This window comes from Erpetoichthys calabaricus, chromosome 18 (genome assembly GCF_900747795.2).
Source record: "Erpetoichthys calabaricus chromosome 18, fErpCal1.3, whole genome shotgun sequence".
Classification (NCBI taxonomy): domain Eukaryota; kingdom Metazoa; phylum Chordata; class Cladistia; order Polypteriformes; family Polypteridae; genus Erpetoichthys; species Erpetoichthys calabaricus.
In genome coordinates, this window is record NC_041411.2 from 5733602 (window position 1) to 5751213 (window position 17612).

Sequence of the window (17612 nt, forward strand, 5' to 3'; positions counted from 1 at the left end):
TACTAGTAAAACCTGGGAAAATCTGCGCCACAGCACCATGGGAGCAGTCACGTCACAGACTGTGTGCCACACCTGAAACACTTGACGACATGGGGCAAGTCCACACTGTAAGCCACTGCATATGGCTTCCCGTTGTCCAGGGTTTCAAGACACTGCAAAAGAGCAAAAAGATTTTAATAAAACAGTGATGGTCGCCGTTACCTCTTCTACTTATGTAAGGGCGATGACACAACACACAATACTCCAATTGCCTTCATTATCTAAACAGGGAATACAACACTTGCTGTAAGGTTCCATATTTGAACACTTTAAACGAAAACTTTATGGTTGGTGCTTAAACCTTCCAAACCGTCTTAACCTTACACTGCATGTTCAAGCTGAATCAGCAGCTGTGAACATTTAAAAAGGTCAATGACTCATTAACAGAGCACTGGCTTAAGAGTTAGGGCGCTGGTGCTCAGATAACAGAATAAGCTTAAGTGCACCAGTAGTGCAACAGAGATGCGTCAGGTAAAATAGTAATGAGAATCACCATGAAAGAATTCACCTTAATAAAGGGGATAAGCATCGTCTGTTCGTCTGTCTGGTTACTATTTCTCTGGCATTCCAACAGATGACAAATCACAAACATTTGTAGTAAGAAAATGACTTGCATTTGTCATGCCAATGGACGGCCCCTCACAACATTAACACTGCTTTTACAAATCCCATTACCAATGGCATGTAAGAGAGATGTATGTATTGCATAGAGTGCAGCAAATGCGAACACTGATGTCTACATTAATTAGTTAGATTTGAACTCATCTTAGACAGATAGCATAACTAGTTATTGTGTAAATACACACTTGCTTTGACCAATAAAACAGTAGCAGTAGTTTTGTACAAAGGTTAATCTAAAAAGTGGGCAGTGACACAATACTTTTCTTTACTTAGAAACAAGCACTATACATTGTTTTTGTTCAAGCTGTACAATCACTCTGTTTCATACTGTGGCAGTGGGCTGAGTGCAAGCATCCAGGTGGTGGTCAAATGATGGTGGTCAGACGCAGAACAAACTGGTGGTCAAGGATGGACCAATTCACTTTGCATGTGTTAACTGTACAGACCCCTCAAAGGGCTGCTACTTTAACACTTTATATTTCATGCAACTAAAACTATAAAACAATAATAAAAACTGGTAGCCTAGCTGATCAAACAAACTTGGACAACAAAATATGGAAAATGTAAAACAAAACAGGAAAAAAAAAAACATTTATTACAACAAATAAATATGAACACAGGATGGTTAGCGTTCCTGTCACGCAATATTAGAATCCTACATCAGGCCTCTTTTGTGTGTGTGTGTGTATTATATATATATATATATATATATATATATATATATATATATATATATATATATATATATATATATCATTCCGGCTGTACTTCTGGGTGTGGCGTCAGTCCTGCAGAGGAGGACTCAGCCACTCTCCACGCGCCCCCTGACACGGGCCATGGGCTCCAGGAGGGTTGAGTGCCCATGCTACAAAACCGTGGCACTGTAGCAAGTCGGGCGGGGCTAAATGACAGTGGGGGGAGTACTGCCCCATGCAAGCTCCTTCCCCCTGTCTTTCCATTATGAAGGCATCCCTGCCAGGTAGGAGTCCCGGCTGTCCGTTCCAATGTATACATAGAATCACATAAGCATGCATCATGTCAAACCTTTGCCTTTACAGCCATAATTACTGCATACCTGTCCAATACTACATCCCTCTTTCCACAGATAGCAGGACGTACCGTTATGGTTGGCCTACTTATATATTTTTCTTTTTAATACAGAGTAGAGTTTTTTAGCCTTTATCTCTCTAACTTCAGAACACAGAATTGCTTGCTTTCGGGTCTAAAGCAAAACCAAAACAATAAAAAAAAAAAAGTTGAAGAATATTATATTTACTGCCAAGTAGGCCGAGTCCCTTTCAATCAGGTCTGCCAGTCGATTTAACAGAAGACCCCGTTGGGAAGCATCCATGTGTCGCCATGTTGAACCCAAGCTAAAGGCATCTCTGGCAGCTTTCACAGCTTTATCGACATCAGCCTAGAAGAAAGCAAGCAGCAGATTATCAAAAACATTACCATACATCACCAGCCTTATCACAGATTTGGAGCTCTAAATTAATCAGAGATATATTTGTATTGCATACTACCCAGTTTTGTCTTCAGTCATAAAAAGACATTTCTGTGTTGGGAGCTGGGGGGTACTGGAGAGTGTTATTAATTCAAAAAGAAAAAAGCGGATTTCAACTCCTTATACATCCACTGGTATACATGTCACGGCAAACTCACCTACTGAAATGTCTTAAAATCTAATTTTACAATAGGCTCAAGATGTTAAGTACTGGAACGGCCTCATTGACATTTTTACATGCTGGTCAAGAAGACAGACTGGACATCGCATCCCTTCAAGCAGATAACCGCTTTGAATTACGTAGAAGTCATGTGTGTAATTACTAATTATTATTATGTGAATTTCCCTTTGAGATTAATAAAGTATCTATCTAATTATAAAGCCACTTGCTTAAATTACTCTGGAGCACAGCAGACAAGTCTGACCCAGCTGCTGGCTCTTTTGCCACCAAATGGAAATCTGTTGCTATAAGGACGATAAAAGAAATGAAGAGTCCACTAGATAACAAGGGTCAAAAGGGATTCCAGTTTTTTTGCGTGAGCAGACAAAGAGATGGGGAATGTCAAAGAAAATCTCTCAAATCATCAACTGTCTGTCACTTTTAACCACCATGGTTTCATTTCCTTTGCTTCTCCATCGGCCTTTCCAGGATGAACTTTCAAGTCAAAAAACACAAGTTTGTTAGAATGCTACCAAAACTCAGGGCACACCTCTGTTTGAGCTCTCAATGAAGATTCAGAATTTGATAAGTAGTGAGATATCGGAAAAGCTTTTCAGCTGCCCAAGATTTTCACAGTTTAAATAGTGGCCTCCCATTTATGGTTGTCACTTGGCCCATCCCTTCAGTCGTCAGGTGGGGCCTCTAGATCACTATAAAGGTTACCACTGCCGGGATCCTTGACAATCCAAAAAAAAACAAAAAAAAACAGCGATTTTTGGTCATATGTTACACCTTAAAGACCATCCAAACAAGTGTGAGCTGTCACTGCATATTCTTGGTTATAAGGTGGTCTCTGTAGACATCGATACTAAGAAGCCTGACATCATTTCTACCCTGGCTCCAGCAGGACCCCGATACATGGTGTACCATCCAAGGATGGCTAGGCAATGTTTTGCTTTACAGTGTACGGTTACATTTGTATTTTTTAATTCCTTACTTAACATACTTTTAAAAAAAGAACTCCTGACAGTTTTGAAAGCTTGACCTTTGATTACCTCAACTGTGTAAAGGAGATCTGAAAGCACCAAGGACAAGCAACAATCTTCTCCCTCCCTAAACCTCTGGTGTTTTTTTCCTCCTCTAAATTTTTGGCAAGAAGGAGTGGGAGGATACAAAAATAATGACAGATGAATCCATTATGTGCTCATAGTGTGCATTCCTCACCAAGAAACTCTTTTGCAAAAGGAAAAAAAACAAAATGAAAGGAAGCAATTCATTCTTACGGCGGACACAAAACAAAAAGCAAAAGAAATTATGGCTATCACTTCCTGCCATTCTTGGATGTAAAAACACAGTTTCTCTAGTCACAAGTTGACATTTTTTTTTTTTATATATATATATATATATATATATATATAATGGTGGGTGGGTCGTAGCTCCGACAGTCGTGCTCCGTCCCCAACCTGATAACACAAATGTACGCAATTCACCAATGGGGAGCACCCATGCTCTAGCAAACGCGCTCAATTTACCATGACAGACCCCGTCACGTCCCCACTCTCATAATCACGCTCAGTTAACCAAGGGAGACCCCCATCCCACAAGCGTTCAGAAACACTGATGTAAACATGTCTCGATGCATGCTCAATAATCCAGGTAAGGAAATTCTAGAAAGTTGATTCAGTTCATCTGGACATACGTTATATCACTCATTCAAGTGATGAGTGGAAAAGAACTATGTCTAGATGAACTGAATCAACTTTCTAGAACTGATGTAAACAGTTCTTCAACTTCACTATTAAATCTTTGAAAAGACAGACTCTTAATAAAAAAATAGAATAAAAAAAAAAAAAAACGGCTGACAAATTACTAGCGAGGTTATTACGCAAAGAGCCATCCTGAGAAGGGGTAGATGTGAAAGGTCCAACGCGGTCCATGTGAAATGTTTATCAGTTTATTAAGATCCTGGGAGTCTGTGCAGTACGTTTGTCCTACAGACGGCCACATGCATTGTAACCCGACAACTTTCAAATGAATGGCATCTAGGTATAGGTACTCTGTTAGGGCAACCTTAAGAGAAACATGCCCTGCAAGTGAAGCAGCAATGTGCCATTAACCAAAAACCAGAATGGAGTCTCCTCACTTTGATACAATCATGCTATACCATCCGAAAAAAAAAATTTAGGAATAATCATCAATGCCAGGTGAAATGTTAAAAAGATTCTGCTCCAGTCACATGTTACCAGATTATTTGGAGCCCCAGCTTGTAACGTTTTAACCTTCCCACTTCACTGCGTTGTTGTGAATTTCCGGTTGGAGTACTCGGGGGGAAATGCGCGATCACTGTGGAGTTGTTACCTGGCCTCCATTTTTTTGTGGAAATTAAGAGCAAACCAAAACGTATTAAATATATATCATTACAAACCAAAAAACTGTTATTTCTGGCTACGTTTTATTGTATACAATCCTTCTTTCAGCTGCTCCCATTTAGGAGCCACTACAGCGGCTGCCTTCATGTCCTCCCACACCACATCCAAAAACCTCCTCTTTGGCCGCCCTCCTTGCCTGGCAGATTCCAGATGTAACCCTCATCTCTCCAATACAATATATTTTTGTGTAGCCCAGAAACACACAAGAAGTGGCACAATGGGCTTTAACAGGTCCTGCCTCTTGACAGCCCCCAGAGCCTTGTAGGAAAAAAAAAAAAAAACCCTTGTAGAGAAAATAAAATGGAAGAAACCTCGGGAAAGGCAGTTCAAAGAAAGACCCCTTTCCAGGTAGGTTGGGCGTGCAGTAGGTATCAATAAAATACAAGATGTGCCCAAACCATCACAATCTAGCTTCTCTCCCATGGTCACCAGGCTGTCGTACCAGTATTGTCCCTCTAATCAGCCATCACCATTCAGGCACAGATCATAAATTTTGGGACTGTGAGAGGCGGCCCGGCAGCTTATCCTGGCCAACACATCCAGACCGCTAGATGGAGTCCTCCCTGCAGCATGGAGGTGCCCCGGATTCCCGCAGGGTATCATGGGAGATGGAGTTCAACTTCACTGCCCTGCTGGGTGCCATCGGGCGACACTGCAGGGAGATGCAGGGATTTTTATTTTCCCCTATAGCCCAGAAATACTCCCAACTCACGGGGACGGAAGAAAAATATAAGGCTTCATCTGACCCAGAAGTGCTATTGAATCACATGGACTGAGGGACAGGAGGACTTCTGGGTCAAGGACTATTTAAAGGACTGGTGCAGACCCAGCAAGGAGAGCCGGAGTTGGGTGGTAGTGTGACAGAGCTGCTGGGAGGAGGAGGAGGAGGATTATTGTAATATTGGAGAATTGTGGCGAGTGTGGTGCTTTATGCACTATATTTGAAGAAAATATTAAAGAATTCTTCTTGGTGTTTTTACAAGTGTGTCCTGGACGTCCGTCTGGTGGGTTTCACGGGGCAATAGCGACCCCTAGTGTCACAGGACCCATCTGCACAGGTTAGCTGCCCAACAGTCAGTAGGCGCACTAATATACTTGGCCTAGGGAGCAAAATATGCAAACATCAGCACTGCCAGTAATACACTCATTGTAACCCTGTCATTACCCCAAGCTAAAGTCGTAGCATCTTCAATTCTGCCACCTGTCTTTTCATCAGTGCCACCGTCTCCAAAACCACACAACATGGCTGGTCTCACTACCGTTTCATAGACCTTCCCTTTCACTCTTGCAGGTACTCGTCTATTACAGCCCACTCCTGGCACTCTTCTCCACCCCTCTCTTCAAGTTTCATTTTATACAAATGATTAAGGTGAGAGGTCAGCCTTGCATTACAACTCGGGGAATTCAAGTAAGCTCTGTGTTCTCTGAAATGTCAAACTTGTAGCTCTGGTTTTAGTTGCCCTCAGGTGGTTTAGAAGGTCAGGTATTTTCTAACTCACTTAGTCCAGAACAGGGTTGTGGGGGTCCGCTGGAGCCTATCCCAGATAGGATAGGGCGCAAGGCAGGAACAAACATTGGACAGGACGCCAGTCTATCACAGTGGTTTAGAAGGTAAATGCTTTTTATATTGCAACTGTAAACTTTTGAAACAACAAAATAGTAGTGAACAGAATTTAAACAAATAAAACTAAAAAATGTCTGAGATGCCTGCTATCACTAACCTCTCCAAGTACATGAATCTAAAAATACAGTCTAGGCATGCCATACTTTTAAACAGAAACACTTCAATCAGTTTTGCCAAAAAAAGGGTATAAACATGCCACAGTAAAATCTCGGCTCTAATTTATCACGGAGCATAAACAGTCACAGATTATGAAATACTTTGTGCAATGCACTTCCAAAAGGCCCAAGCCAGCATGACTGTGCAGTTTCACAGCTGCCAAGATTAGCACGCTTCAGGATATGAAGAAGAGAAAAAAGGGTAAAGCCTTTACCAAAGGGCACAGAATCAACGGGCAAAGCACTTTATCCTTTCTGTCACCTGTAAAAAGTTAAAGGTTATTTCTAAGACTGGCAAAAGCTGTTCTAGAGCAATCATGGCTTTCACAGTTAGATTATTGACAGATGATAAGCATTCAAGAGACAGATGTGCAAACACTTTAAAAGAAGGGGGCTGAAAACTCAAGCAAAATGACAACTTTTATTGGCTAACTAAAAAGATTACAATATGCAAGCTTTCGAGTTGTCTTGCATATTGTGATCTGTTTTGTTAGCTAATAAAAGGTAGTACTAGGGTGTTGTACCATGTTAGCCATTATGAATGTAGAGAAAAGCCAAGCAAAATGACAACTTTTATTGGCTAACTAAAAAGATTACAATATGCAAGCTTTCGAGGCAACTCAGGCAAAATCATTTTGCTTGACTTTTCACTGCATTCATAATGGCTAACACGGTACAACACCCTAGTACTAAAGAAGGGGGCTGAAAATAGAAGGGCTGTCTGTTGCTAAACTGGAGCCAAGTTTTCCGACATTTAATACCCAAGGTCTGTGAATAAAGTGCCGTTGAGGTCCTTTAAAAAGAGGCACACAAGCGTTTTATCATCACCCAAAAACGATTTGTGATTTACAGCAAAACACCTTAAAACACAGAAGAGAAAGACCCCATGTTCCCTTTCCCCGACTTGCCTTGTCTCCCTCTGCCACTTGACAGATGACCTCTCCGGTGGAAGGGTTGATTGTAGGGAAGGTCTTCTTGCTCACTGCGTCATGCCATTCATTGTTGATGAAGATCTGTAGCACAGAGAGGAGGGAAATAGAAGTATTTTGGGATGGTTTAGCCAAAAAATAAATAAATAAATAAATCCGTCAATTCCCTGCAAATCTTGGCTTGAGACGTGATCATCTCGGAGTAGACACTTTGAAGTCCCGTGAGACCACTTGCACGTCACGCCCTACTTCCAAACAATTTTTTCAGAGATACTTTAATGTCCCATGAGACAAGGAAGTGAGACAAAAGGACAGCTGCTGTACAGGCTTTTAAATGATCGTCGCGCAGCGCAACATGAAGAACACGCAGTTCGGTAGCAGCTAGCAGACAGCCAGCAGCTGATCCGTCCGCATCTCCTTAGCGTGCGTTCAGCTCCACCACCAACCCCCTTCACAACGCGAGCAGCAGAGACAGGGGCAGCCAACATGACCACCAAGAGAAGAACGATTACGTGGGCCTCACTGGACCGTGTGGCAGTTACCAGATTCTAATTTTGCTGCATTCCAAAGATTAATAAACATCATTAAGCTCTATTATTGTTAAATAATGTATTTTATCATTTAATGTGGGAACCTGGTTCATCTGCACCATGTGCAATTTTGCACCATATGGACAGATAGATAGTGTCACGCACGCGCAATTAGGGAGCCGCGGAACGATCCAAAAGGTAACACGACATCGTATGCCAGACGGGAATGGCGGGGTACTAACCTCTCTCTCTTTCTACAGGAAGAAAGACGCACCGCCGCCATGAGTCCTCCTAATCACGAGGAAAACAACACGCCACTTCCGCCTTCACTCTGTCTCACCCCGATGATGTCAACAGTCCCATTATCCACCTCAGTTTTCCCATCAGCCCATGCTTCCATTTCCGGTCCCTCTGCTTAAATGTTTCCCCATCCGTCATGCCGGCGGAGGGTGTTATGACATTGTCTGTATTTGTATGGCAGCTATTTGTGACTCTCTACAGTATACGGGGCCGGAAAACCCCAAACCTTTATGTACTTCTTGTCTTTCTTTTACAATAGATAGATACTTTATTAATCCCAATGGGAAATTCACATGGTCATGGAAATTCATATGGTCCATGGTAAATCCGGCAATAGAAAATGTCTGTGGTGCTCTTCCCTTCCCTTGATGCCCTAAGCATGTGCTTATTTTGCTGAGTGGTTAATCCAGCCCTGAATTTGTATCAGTGATCAGAAATGCTTTCAAAATTTACAATTGATTGTGCTGAGGAGAGATGCTGGGCATATTGGGAAAAGGAGGCTAAGGATAGAGCTGTCAAGTACGAGGAAGGCCTAAGAGAAGGTTTATGGATGTGCCGAGGTGGCCGGTGTGACATAGCAAGATGAAAAATACAGGGAGTTATGGAAAAAGATGATCTGCTGTGGCAACCCCTAACAGGAGCAGCCGAAAGAAAATGAGAATATTCACAATACTTTAAATTGTGGACATACAATTTTGCCTGCAAGTCATCCATACACATCCGTATCCGCACTTGGAGAAAGTTGGCCAAAGCTGTGTCTTTTAATGTTGTCACTTCCAAGCGACACATTCTCACTGCAGGCCATGCATTTATTTTTCCATAACTCTAAAAATTTCAAATTGTACATCTTGCCCTGCAGAATTAAGTCGGGTGCAGGATAACATGAAACAGCTTATAAAGTATCTACGAGAAGTCTGACCATTTGTGGATTGCTATGAGGAGCAGGGAATGTCTTAAAAGTTATGAGAGTTCACAGAAGCAATAAACTTAAAGGCGGTTTGGGGAGATCGCCACAGGCTCTGGAAAATGTCAAGATGAAGGCAGGTGTTGAACAGGGTGCGCCTTCCCTTTCTGTACTTTGTACATTTCTCCAGTTTCCAGCAAGCTTTATTGACTTTGCCTCAGTATTCAAACTACCAAACCGGACCACCATCTCAGTATTAATCATTAACACTTAAAATGTGCAGAAATATCTTCCACTTAATTAATAAAATGCTGGGCATTTGGTTGAAAGAAAACAAAACCCATGCATTAACAAAATATATAGACACTCATTGTTTAGTTACCACAAAAGAGCTGAAAATACGGACAACCCAGGAAGTGTGCCAGTAAAAGCACACAAGGATAAGCAGATGATACTGGGCTTCAAAGGGAGCTCCATCTGACAGGAGGAGTGAAAACAACAGAAGGTAAGCCGGCTAATCTCAAATCAGCACTGACACAAGGTGACAAAAACAACACGGCGTAACTGAAATGCAAATACGGAGACAAGACGGGATGGAGAGCAGCTGCTAGGAAACACGGACATTGCTCTACCTTTCTGACTGCACGGCTACAGCAGTAAAGTCCACAAAGCAAGAAGGGCTGCAAAAGACTGGCAGGTGTAACTCAACAAGTCAAATCACTGGCAACAAACCAAAATCCTCTCACTAAACCAACCCAGAAGAAGGTCTTCGTCAGAAAATGGAGACTTCAGTAGTCGTTGGCTTGGACACAGCAAACATGAATCCAGCTAGGATCTACAATAACCAACAATGACAAAAAGGTGCATTGTCAAAGTATCCCATCACCAAAACAACAGTCAACACAACTTCTTAAGTGTTCAGGAGAAAATTTAGAGCAGGGGTGTCCAACTCTAGTCCTGGTGGGCTGCAGGTTTCCATTCTAACCATCTTCTTAATTAGTGAGCAGTTAAAGCTGCACCCCCTGATCTAACTCTAAAGACCCACTCTTCCAAGTGAAGCAGCGTGGCAGTGAATGAGCCCAGTTTGTGAAAATTGAAAAGCAGCCTTACTTCACGGAGGGAACTTCAGTGCCTACGCTCTTATGCCAGAAAGATAGCAAAGGACAGAGCAAGCCGAGGAAGGAAACACCACACCACAGCCAAATAGAGTAATAAAAGACAAGAGTGCACCCCAATGCAAGAAGAGTCCTCTGTTTGAACCACCATGCAACACCACACAGCATCGGACATTAGCCTTGGTATCACAAAATTGTTAACATACGCCAAAATAAATTAAAACACCAAATAGCCCGTAGATAGCCAGGTCCTTTTGTTTTATATGCCACTCTGCTATATTGGATTTATATGCAGTTACCATATTTGCAAAGTTTTTATGCTCATCGATAAAATGTGTCTCTATTATAAAATCTTGAGACGAGACTACTGCCAAGAGATGTTTTCAAGTCTCGCCCTCCTCTCAACCATTTACGGTTAACGGCCCACCCCCACGGTCCGGTCACCTCTCCTTCGTGTGAATGCTTTTGTCAGACGCAGTTCCTGTGCTCTCAGCTCTAATACATTTTTACATTTTCCTCACTTTAAGTTCCCAATTAAAGAAGACGTATTATGTCCAAATCTTATTGGAGAATCATTCTGAAGGGTTATCAACAGAAGAAATGAGTACACGGGCAATCCTAGCACCAAGAAATGATAAAGTCAAACGAATTAACGTGAAAACTGTCGATTGGTTACATGTTTATCAATAGACTCTGCTGAAACAGTTGGTGGCGATGGTGCGGAAGATGAAAACATCAACTTACAATATCATGAAGAATATCTACAACCGTTAACATCGTCTGGTCTTCCACCGGCTGAATTACTATTAAAAGAAGGACGTATCGTAATGTAATTGCGTAATTGATGTCTGATTGATAGGCTATGCAAAAGGACAAGATTAGTTGTATTCAAAATTGGTCAAACATTTCTGACATATCTAAAATTTTAACAGGCAACAAAAAAGGTAATGTAGTACACCTTCAGGGGATAACACCAAAAGAGATCTTGATATGCCATTCGTATTAAAACGTTTACAGTTTCCCATTAGAATAGCTTTTGCTATGACAATTAACAAAACACAGGGACAAACATTAGAAAAAGTTATATATTAGAGAGAAAGAAATGAGATTCACTCACGGGCAGTCATATGTTGCATTGTCACGATGTAGCTCCAAACGCGGAATCAAAATTCAATGCGATATTGACGAAAAGTTAATTCCAAATATTGTTTGTACTGAAGTTTTACAGTAAAGGTGTACGTTTAATAAGTATGTGTGTTAGCCAAACAGAACGAAAACGTGTAACGCAACAGGAAACAATTAACTTTCAATTTACTACATTTTAATATGGTTAATTACTCGCAGTAATGTAAAATAGTTCTATTATGCATATTTAACAATTCCCATGATAATAACAAGATGTTTAAATTGTACTTCCTCTTCCTCATACGCGAGCGGCAGAGCCGTGAAGTAGCTGGTGTGGCGTGACTGCCCGGGACCCCCCCTACACTTATAGCTCTCGGCCCCGCGTACTCCTAAGGCCGCCTCTGGATCCTCACACAGACCACGGGGTAAACTCCCACTACTGACTTCATCAACACCATTTCAGGCAACAACCCAAGCTTTTCACAAATGGTCTCCCTTCCAAGGACTGCCCGGGCCTGAACCTGCTTAGCTTCACATGGATGACCTCTTCTAAAGTGCAGGTGGGCAATTTAATCAGAACATTGGGGAAGCATTTAACTCTTTTTTTATATAAAAAAAAAAAGGTACCCAGACCTCTCAAGATGACCAGGGAGCGTCAGGACCTTACGGTGCAGGTTTTTCTAGCACAGTGTCCTCGTCACCCTCTGACCCCCTGATGGCCTCAACAGCACCTCTCCCAGCAACAAACTCAGCTTTTCTCAGATTGGCTGGGCACCAAGCCTGCTTATCTTCAGCTGGATTACCCGTTCTTAAGGGTTGGTGGTATGGCATTTGTGTGGTGTTTGGTACTACAGACCGATTCAAAAAGATTCATACGATTTCTAAGAGACATTTAATTTACAACCGGGAGGCACCTTGGAACCAATCACAAACCAATTGAAAGAGGGGGTCATAGAGTTTCTGACTGTCAACAGAAGACGGCTCCCTTCAGTGTGCGAGATTTGGAATGGAGATAAGATTTTTAGCTACAAGCTTCCAAAACTTGTTTCAAGTATTGTCACTCAAAACCAACATCAAAAGAAAGAAATAATGAAAACAACACAAAACACACACAAAAAAAAAAAAGAACTGTATGCATGGAAAGAATGGAAAGTATGAAAGAGTGCAAGTTGTAGTTTAGGTCTCATCACTCGGGTCAAGGAACGCTCGGGGCTCAATACTTTTTGCTGCTACGGGTCTCTGCTGCCTTCTCCTTTGACATCCCCCATGACGGCAGAGGGTTGTTGGTCGTGGTAACCACTTCTTAGAAAGCAAAAACAAAAAATCGCCCTCTTATTTAACCTACAAACCAAGTGGTGCAGGACGGGAAGGTCCGACTAAGAATATGGAAATGCGTTTGTTTTGCCTTCAGCTGGGGCGTCCCGTCCTGGGATGGTTCCTACTTTGTGCTTAAGTCGGCCACAATCGGCGTCGATTATACTTTAAAATAAAAAAAGAAACAAAACATAACATAGTTCAATGGGATTAACCCAACTCTCCCAACGCGCAAAGCTTTTCAACCGCTTAAAACCGACACAGACGTGCGGGATTCCCGCAAGGAAACACCGTTAGCCCCGCGCTCGTCACGCCAGCTGCACGCCTTTCTTTCCACGCCAGCACTCGCAACCTCTAACACACGTAGAAGTCCCCCCCCCCCCCCCCCCCCGAGCCCATTTGCACGACCACGCAAAACACACTCGTCGCCATTCGCCCCCTTTTTTTTTACCTTGTTGTAGCGCACGTCGGGGCTCGTGTTCGGAGCGGGGATCGCCGCCGAGTATCCGCCGGCTGGAACGCGAATCGACAGTCGACACGCTTGGGAAAGCTTGCCAGCGAGCAAGGAGCGTAGCATGGTGGGCTGGAGGATCTCGAAGAACCAACGAACTCTGCAAAGACTTGGAATTAAGTTGGGGGTGAAAAAAAGGAACAGCGTCGTTGGAGGGAAAAAAAAATAAAATAAGGTGGGTTGGGTCAATTCGCGTCACACGCCTACCTCCCCTGAACTTGAACGACAAGGCGACGCGCAAGCGCATGCGCCGACGTGCTCTCGAGTTCGCGAGAAAAGCGCGCGCCTGTTGACGACTCGTGTTTGATCACGCGCACGAGAGGAGGACGTACACCAGGGGTCCACAATCATGGTCCTGGAGGGCTGCAGACATGCTTAATAAGAATCTTTTATTGCTCAAGTAACACTTCTGCTTCACTTTAGTTGCCTCGCTCGTTAAGAGTTTGAACCCTTATTACTTATTTATTCTTAAACAGCTGTTGTCTCGGTTTTTAATTGCTCCTAGTTAGCAATAACATGCAAATGACAAAAGAGACCAGCATTTCTTCATTTAACTTGTTACCATTTACACCCGTGTGTATTTATCATGCACTATTGGGTTAAATTAAATACGTGGAAGGAAAGTTAAGAGAAAAAAGTAAAGCACTGAGAATTACTCATCCATTTTATCCTTCAAATCATTTGGATGATATCCTTAAAAAGGAAAACAAAACCTAGGATATGAGAATTACCTGACATTGTAGAGTTAAAGCACTAACAAGCCATGAAATTAAACTATTGGCAACAATTGCTTTCTAATTAAGCAACCGGGTTAGAAGAAAAAGCTGCAGCCACTGCAGCCCTCCAGGACTGGGATTGGGGACCCCTGACGTAGACGAATAAAAGTTGCCCTAAACTGAGATGTTCATTAAAAATGTGAGAAGTACATAATAAAAAAAGAAAAGTTGAGTCAAACATTTCAAATATTAAAATATGGGCTTCCATTGAAATGTTTTAAGTCTAATTATTTTCGATTAAAATTGAAATGATTGATTTGTCACCCACTGATAGAGGTCCACTGCAGGCTAGCAAAGCATCAAGCATCAAAAATAACATCATATTCATAATCACTCACCTTGAAATAGTCTAAAACGATACCTCACATGGCTTATGTTTGAAAATTACAATTAAGCTTCTGGGAGTGACTCTTAGAGGGCTAGGACCACCGCTAAAGAATCAAATATGAAAAATATTATCACATTCCAGGAAGCACGGTGGCGCAGTGGGTAGCGCTGCTGCCTCGCAGTAAGGAGACCCTTCTGGGTTTGCTTCCTGGGTCCTCCCTGCGAGGAGTTTGCATGTTCTCCCCGTGTCTGCGTGGGTTTCCTCCCACAGTCCAAAGACATGCAGGTTAGGTGCTTTGGCCATCCTAAATTGTCCCTAGTGTGTGCCTTGCGGTGGGCTGGTGCCCTGCCTGGGATTTGTTCCTGCCTTGCGCCCAGTGTCGGCAGGGGTTGGCTCCCTGTGACCCTGTAGTTAGGATATAGCAGGTTGGACAATGACTGACTGACTGACTGATCGCATTCGTGACCATAAACCTCCAAAGAGCATAAAGCGACACTCCACATGCCTACATTACCAATGCCCGTTTTAAAAAAAGTTTTGTGAATAGGGAGTAACTTTGACTCCTTGTATCCCATTAGGGGGTCACATGATGTGTCCTGCGCCACTTCCGGTCTTTTGAAGCACGGACACTGACTGGTTTACTGTTTATCATAAGGGTGCACAAAACATGGTTCGAAGAGTGTAGAGGGGTGTAGTGGGCCAAAAAAAAAAAAAAAAAAAAGGCGGACCCCCCCCACAATAGCTCAACGTCTTGCATAAGCAGACGTCAACATGCATTCAAAGGTATGTCATATCTGTGAGTCACAAACAAACCTGCAGTGATTAGCGTTCATCACAATATAAAAATAAACAAATGTAATAATTATTTTTAGTTAATGCGGAAAACTCCTAGGAATTTGTGGAAAAAATATATTGTATTTATTTAGCACACATCCAAAATAAGCTAGTATATACAAGACGGAATACTGTACAGTACATCAAAATAGTACCATGAACACTGTGACCACAGGGTGGCGCCACCGAGCCCTCACCCTCAGACACGATTTCACAGTTTTACCACAAACCCCTCCAAGTGCGCACAGCCACTGAAAACACAAATATAATTTCTTTCCTTCCGCTTCTCCTGGCGGGTGTCGTCTGCTGCGTCCCGACTCCGAGTCTTCCGTGTGAGGCGATGAGCTTTTTTTTTTTTTAAGCTGGACCCAGGAATGCTTCCATTAACATAGCCTTCTTCTAGGTCATATGGAAACCAGGGAGGTCCTCCTCTACAGGCGCCCCAACAAAGCTGCAATTCCATACTCCTGCGGGTGTCCTAATCAAGAGGGACACTGCCAGCTGTTGTAACGGGGGTCTGAAATGCTTCCGGACTCCAGCATCACCATTCTGTTATCCCAGCCGGGATGAGGGTTTGCATGGCGTCCGCTGGCCTGGTTGCGTCTCCACTTGCGCCGTCCCTCTGAAGGGACAATGTTAAGAAATATTTAATTTCCAGTGTAGGTGCCCTGTGTATACTTGTGTTCTTCCCTTGATGGGAATGTCTGGTACATTGGTCTATTGAGAGGAGAAATCAGCGAACACCCCCCAAAAACCAAACCAATGGAGTTTAGGTACTAGCTGGTAACCTTCTAGTGGTTAGGTGACCCACAGTAACCTTGAAGAAGTCAGACTAGCATCCCCCTTTTTGCTGACCATCAATAATTTGCAGAGTAACGTTGTCACCTACAATGTCCATCTGGTAATGGGACTGAGCAGAGGAAATGAGTACGACATGGAAGAGGTTTAAACTGTCAGTTTCAACTGTGAGGAATGGAATCAGGAAATGGAAGGCCACAGGCACAGTTGTTGTTAAACCCAGCAGGTCTGGCAGGCCAAGAAAAATACAGGAGTGGCATATGAACAGGATTGTCAGAATGGTAACAGACAACCCACAGATCACTTCCAAAGACCTGCAAGAACATCTTGCTGTAGATGGTGTATCTGTACATCGCTCTACAATTCAGTGCAATTTCCACAAAGAACATCAGTATGGCAGGGTGATGAGAAAGAAGCCCTTTCTGCACTCAAGCCACAAACAGAGTCGCTTGTTGTATGCCAATGCTCATTTAGACAAGCCAGATTCATTTTGGACTGATGAGACAAAAATGGAGTTATCTGGTCAGAACAAAAAGCGCTTTGCATGGCAGAAGAACAACACCACATTCCAAGAAAAACACCTGCTACCTACTGTCAAATTTGGTGGAGGTTCCATCATGCCGTGGGGCTGTGTGGCCAGTTCAGGGACTGGGACCCTTGTTAAAGTCGAGGGTCAGATGAATTCAACCCAATATCAACCAATTCTTCAGGATAATGTTCAAGCATCAGTCACAAAGTTGAAGTTAAGCAGGGGTTGGATATTCCAACAAGACAATGAGCCAAAACACAGTTGGAAATCTACAAAGGCATTCATGCAGAGGGAGAAGTACAGTGGAACCTTGGTTCATGAACATCTTGGTACACGTACAACTCGGTTTACGACCAAAACGTTCGCCAAACTTTTGCCTCGGTTCACGACCACACACTCGGTAAACGAACAAGCCAGTTTCCCTTTCGGTTTGTGCGCGCCGATGATTTCCGCACCTGTTGCATTGTTCTCGGTCAGACGTGCGCGCGTGCTTTCACTGTGAACTCTTTGTGCTCTATTTCATTTCCCTTCCGGTTCGTATGCGCTGATTACTGTATTTAAGCACGTGTTCAGCCTCTCCCTGTTCATCGTTCTCAGTCAGACGTGCGTGCTTTACCTGTGAACTCTTTGTGCTCTACAGTATTTCGTGTGCTTTTGCAGTTAACCATGGCTTCTAAGCAAGTGAAGAGTGGTGAGAAGAAAGTGTTGCAATGTTGCTTTTCTCTTTTTTTCAAATGTTTATTTTTTTCCATGTGCTTAAAACTCATTTAAAAAGAGTGTTTACGGCGATCAGGTTGTAATGCTATTAGCGTGAACTCCTGCAATGTTACTGTCTTGGTTGGCTTTTAAATAAAGTTCGGATTTGTTCAAATGTTCCTTTTTTCCCCTGTGCTTAAAACTCATTTAAAAAAAAAAGTGTTTATACAGCGATCGGGTTGCATAGCGTGAACTGCTGCAATGTTACAGAGAGAGACAGAGAGCCTGCGCATGCAGCTGAGTAGGGAGCCTGGGTGTTTGTGTCAGTGTTATTCAATGTTTTTACATTAGTTTACTATTACACTGTGCATTCTATGGTGTAATTAAG

General features: G+C 42.8%; 2 protein-coding genes across 6 annotated transcripts in view; both read right to left on the bottom strand.

The window, feature by feature from the left end:
• LOC114669151 (aldehyde dehydrogenase, mitochondrial-like) overlaps window positions 1–13420 on the bottom strand; it is a 177465-nt gene extending 164045 nt beyond the window's left edge. For 2 of the 3 annotated variants that reach the window (XR_007933891.1, XM_028825285.2), the window contains exons 1-4: window positions 13204–13420; window positions 7444–7548; window positions 1937–2077; window positions 73–152 (exon numbers count right to left, since the gene is read on the bottom strand). Coding sequence is in view for 2 of the 3 variants with exons in the window: in XM_028825285.2 (XP_028681118.2) it covers window positions 73–152; window positions 1937–2077; window positions 7444–7548; window positions 13204–13329 (452 nt within the window). In the remaining variant the exon portion in view is untranslated. The remainder of the gene's footprint in view (window positions 1–72; window positions 153–1936; window positions 2078–7443; window positions 7549–13203) is intronic. The other variant, XM_051921220.1, reaches the window with a different exon arrangement.
• Window positions 1–17612, bottom strand: part of LOC114669145 (acyl-CoA dehydrogenase family member 10-like) — a 195828-nt gene that overhangs the window by 118794 nt on the left and 59422 nt on the right. The gene's annotated exons all lie outside the window — the stretch shown is intronic.